A 5,089-nucleotide genomic window follows, 5' to 3' on the forward strand; every position below is an offset into this window, starting at 1 on the left:
TTTTTTTGAGATAGAGTCTCACTGTGTCGCCCAGGCCGGAGTGCAGTGGCACTATCCTGGCTCACTGCAACCTCCGCCTCTCGGGTTTAAGCGATTCTCCTGCCTCAGCCTCCCTAGCAGCTAGAACTACAGGCATACCCAGCTAATTTTTTATTTTTAGTAAAGACAGGGTTTCATTATGTTGGCCAGGCTGGTCTCGAACTCCTGATCTCAGGTGATCCACCCGCCTCGGCCTCCCAAACTGTTGGGATTACAGGCGTGAGCCACTGCGCCCGGCCAGACCTGCCTTTTAATGCTACTTGGAGAGGCACTTTGTGATGAGAAAAGGGCTCGTACAAAAGATTTTTTTTCTACTCGCTTCCCGCTGAAGTGCTGGGGTTGTGTGCTTCCATGAACATGTGGGAACCCTCACTGCGTAGTAAGAGGCTATCACTGTATTTACAAACAGAGGTCTCATAGCCTGTGTCAATGAGCGGGAACGTTGGGGAATTTTGACCCCAATTTCTTGTTCTTCTACACTTGACCTTGCCTTTCAATTCACTATGAACTACATTGAGTAGTTTTGCTTCTTCCATTCTACAAATCATGCGAATTTTCTATACTAAACTGTGTTTTCCCAGAGGCAATGTGAGAGGGAGTCAGCTGGACTTTGTTTCCCCGCAATGAGATGGGGCCCAGGTTGATCCCATTGAGGCATTGCCTCATTTTGAATAGCAAATGAGCGGGACCCCTCCTCCCACACACACCTGAATTAGAAACTTGGCTGGGCTTTGTACGAGCCCTGGCCCTTAGGCTGTCCGTAAAATGGGAACGGTACTGAAGACAAGCCTGTAAGCAACGAGGGCAAAGGCTCCCGGCGCGTAGTAGGTCCGTCTGCTCCTCCTGGTGAGGGGCGCCAGAGCTAAGGAGCTTCTTGCTGGGAAGGAGTCCCTCCTTTCAGCCGGAACCTGATCCGCGGAAACCTGAAACTCCGGGAATAGATCGGAAACGCGAGCAGCCCGCCGATCCCTTCCCCGTCGACATTCGGTGAAAAATCGATCGAGGGCGCGCCCTCCCCTCCCCTCACACCCGCCAGCGCCAGGGGCGCGGCCGCCTCCCCAGCCTCCGCGCCCGCGGCTTGGGGCCTCAAGGGAAAGCGAGACTCCGGGGCGCGCCGGCGGCGGCGGCTTTCTGTGTCCTCGCGGGTCCTTAGCCCCGCGTCCGCGTGCGCGGCCGCCTCGGGGGCGCGGCGGTAGCGGGCGTGGCGAGCGCGCCGGCCTTCCTGCTGCAGCCACCCCTCCACCAGCCGGGCTGGGAGTGCGGACTGAGCGCGCTCGGGGCGGGGAAGCGGGCGCGCGCGAGGCCGGCGGGCGCGCGCCGCGCCGCCTCGTCCCCGCCGGGCCGCCCGCCCCGCCCCTGCCCTCCCGCGAGCTGCGCACCGCCGGCCGCTGCCCCAGCTGCCCGAGCCCGCGCCCTCGTCCGCGCCCTCGTCCGCGCGACCAGGCGGCGGGAGCAGGCCGGCAGCATGAGCGGCGGCGGCGACGTGGTGTGCACCGGCTGGCTGAGGAAATCGCCCCCCGAGAAGAAGTTGAGGCGCTATGTGAGTGCGGGCGCGGCTGCAGAGGGGCGGGCGGCCGGGCGGGGGGCGCCCCGGGGCCTGCCGAGGGGCGGGGGGCTCCCGGAGGGACGGCAGGCTGGGGAGCTCGGGCCTGGGGCCGCGGGGGCCTGGGCGAGGAGCGGCCGGGGGCGTGTGGGGCACCTGCACACCTGTCACAGGTGCGCCTCCAAGGGGCGGGGCGGGCGGCAGGTTGAGGCTGCGGCTCCTGCTCAGCCAGGCGGGCGCGGCGGCGGCGCCTCCCCAGCCGGCCTGCCCGTAAACTAAATATAGTACTGAAGTTTGTATTGGTGGCTTCTGGAGACCGAGAGAGTTGGCTCCCGGGGCTGGGGCACCGCGGCAGCCGCGAGCAGCTTCAGCGCGCAGGGTCGGGGAGTGGGCGGGAAAGGGGGGCGTAGGCTATGGGGGCGCGCGGACGGCCCTACAAAGGGCGAGCGCCTCACGCCCTCTCCTTCCCTTTCTCCGCCCGCCCCTCCCGGCCGCCGGCCTCCCTCCGTCCGCTGCTGCATCACGGGCAGCGTCAGCGGCATGTGCAGCCCTTGTATTAAGTGACTCATTTGTTTGTCCCCCTTCTGTCCCTTTATTCGGTTCGTCTCTCACAGGCGCCTCCCCCGACCCCGGTGTGACACTGCAGTTTGGTCCCCGTGGCTGGCCCGGGCTTGGGACCGGGCAGCTCCAGAGTGTCTGGGTTCGGGAGAGATCGAGGCTCTCCGCGGCCAGGTGTTGCCAACCGACAGTGTTTACTGGCATCGCTGGCACAGCCTCTTCCCTCTAGGTGGGGAACTGGCAGCCTGGGGGAGGTAGCACGGCGTGGCCCCGAGCGGTGGAGTTCTGGCTCTTTTTTAACCCGTTTCCTCAGAGGATGCCTTCCCTGGTGAGGTCAAAGTACACGATGGTGCCAGTTACTGAGGTTTGGCCGAAATGGTCCTGGGGTAGTCGCGGGAGTTTGGAAATGGGGTAAGGTTGCTGGAAGGCTTCAAGGTCTCTCATCTGCTCCCTCTCCGCTTCCCATGAAATGCCCTTGTTTAGCAGGCTGTGGGGCCGGACTCTGGGATCACTCCCACAGCCTGGAAGGGAGCCGTTGTCTCCAGCTGCAGTGCATCAAGGGAGCTCGGAATAGACCTTGCCCTCTGTCAGCTGCACCAGTGTCTGTCCATGGGGGGAGAGGCAGAAGCCTACCAGAATTTCCTGTCTTGGCTCCCCAGATCAGAATCAAGGGACTTGTGGCCTCTGGACTGAGGAAGTGACATTCTGTTTTTCAAAGGAAGTGTTGTTGTTGCGGAGTGCAAGTGTGTGTGTCAATGAAATCAGGCTTTTACGTAGATTTTTGCTGGGGAAAAAAATCTAGGGATTTAGCACATGACTTTTGAAAGTGGATGTGGATTTATAGGAGGGAGGAAGCAGTAAATTGTTTACCTCAGATTGAAAGCTCAGTTTTAGGGGTGTCTGTGTAGCCAAAGTATAATTATTAAGAAATTAACTTTTTTCCTCTTAAGGGTTGTATCGGTTCATTAGCAAAGTTGAATATTCTAATTAGAGTTAAGGAACAGTGGTTTACTATTAACAATTTTATAAATATTTCAGAAACTTTGTCCCAAAGAGCTTCCAAAAACTATCTATACAAATAGATGCCATACCAACTAGTGGCATAGTGTCCAGAGCAAAAAAGATAACCCTTAATTTTCAAATTTGAACACTAAAGAACCTTGAAACTTGTTTTTGAAACAATTTGCAAACAATGTGACATTGTATCCACATTTGATTTATCACTCCTTGAACTCTCACCCAGACTCTCTTTATGATCCCTTTCTTGAGTGTTTTTGTTCCCAAACAACTTTAGTTCAAAATAACCACGTTTGAAGGCATTTGGGTCAAGCACGTTTTTACCCATTTGAACCAATCTAGAGTCATATAATGACCTCAGCCTCTCTTTCCCATCTTTCATGCACTTCCAGCCCATCAGGTGTCAGAATTTAACAGCTTTAAGTTACAGCTTTTCTTAGGCTAGGATGTTTAGTGTTCACTTACATTCTGGAAGCCTCTGCCCTGTGGAAATTGTTTCACCCCAGTTGAAACTGTGCTGATATGTATGACCCTAAGCTTCTGGGGAACAGTAGGCCTTTACATCTCCTTTTTTTTTTTTTTGGGTATTGAGAATTTTTGCATCCTGTTGTAAGTTAAAACTCTGCTAGTTTGCTTATTTCAGTAGAGGCCCAGGTTCATTAGAACCAAACTTGGAAAGTATTTCCAGCCCCACTGCTGTATATTTACCGCACAGTAGCTGCTTTTTCTGGTATACATCACAGGCATGTTATATTGTAGATTAAGAAATCCTGATTGTAAGAATGCTTCAAGCATATGAGATAAGGTGAAAAAGTGATTTATGAACTAGGTTATAACTATTTAAAACGATTGTTTTAAAACCTGATTGGATTTGAAGGCTGGGCGCAGTGGCTCATGCCTGTAATCCCAGGACTTTGGGAGGCCAATGCGGGTGGATCACTGGAGGTCAGAAGCTTGAGGCCAGCCTGGCCAACGTGGTGAAACACCGTCTCTACCATAAATACAAAAATTAGCTGGGCATGGTGGAGGGCACTTGTAGTCCCAGCTACTCAGGAGGCTGAGACAGGAGAACGGTTTGAAACCAGAAGTTGGAGGTTTGAGCCAAGATTGCACCACTGCATTTTAGCCTGGGTGACAGAATGAGACTCTATTTCAAAGAAAAACAAAAAAACTTATTTTGGGGGGGTAAAGCGGGATGTGTAGAGGGGGAAAACATCTTAGGAGAAGCAAAGGCAAATGTTTGAGCAATTAGTTTTTAGGGGTTTTTTTCATCAGCCTTTTCTAGTTAGTTATAAGTATAAAAGATCTAGCGGCTATTTGCTGAGTGCCCCAGAGAAATTACAAAAAAATGACTCTGGAAAATGCTGAGTATTGCCCCTGTAGCATCCTGATATAGTTGCAGTGGGAGGCTGGCAGAAGTAACAACCCTCCTATCGTGCCTCAGTGTATTTGTGTGTGTATGCACATGCACTCGAATGCATGAACAAGTACATATATATAAATCTTAAGCAGAATTTTCTTGGGAAAAAAACATTTTGTTAATGTAACCTACACTGCATTGTAGTTTTCTATCAATTTCACTGGGTTAAAAGATTTAGGGAGTAAGATTGGCAGCAGCACTGCCCCCTAGTGGCTAACTTGAAGAAAGTTGTGCACGGATTTTAATGAACAACTGCATTAAGGTTTACAGTGATTGTTTATTTCCATTTTATTAGATAAACTTATTAAGTCTGTGTCCCAGGTACTGGATTAGGTGCTTGGAATAACAATCCAGTAAATGAAAAGAACAAATAAATGATATCAGCCTTTCAGTCTTGGCAATGGCTTTGCCTTCTCCTTCACAAAATTGCAATGATGAGGGATCAGTTGTACATACTGTGGCCTCATTTTCAAATTTACCTGTATCTGCATAGTTCCTTTCTTTTTCTTTTT

General features: G+C 52.3%; 1 protein-coding gene across 2 annotated transcripts in view; it reads left to right on the plus strand.

The window, feature by feature from the left end:
* Positions 1-1,392: 1,392 nt before the first annotated feature.
* The window catches only part of GAB2 (GRB2 associated binding protein 2), a 213,722-nt gene continuing 210,025 nt past the window's right edge, over positions 1,393-5,089 (plus strand). For both annotated transcript variants that reach the window (XM_017509848.1, XM_017509847.2), the window contains exon 1: positions 1,393-1,579. In XM_017509848.1, coding sequence (XP_017365337.1) covers positions 1,505-1,579 — 75 coding nt within the window. In that variant the 5' untranslated portion in view covers positions 1,393-1,504. The remainder of the gene's footprint in view (positions 1,580-5,089) is intronic.

Source organism: Cebus imitator, unplaced genomic scaffold (assembly GCF_001604975.1).
Source record: "Cebus imitator isolate Cc_AM_T3 unplaced genomic scaffold, Cebus_imitator-1.0 Scaffold424, whole genome shotgun sequence".
In the NCBI taxonomy this organism is placed as follows: Eukaryota; Metazoa; Chordata; class Mammalia; order Primates; family Cebidae; genus Cebus; species Cebus imitator.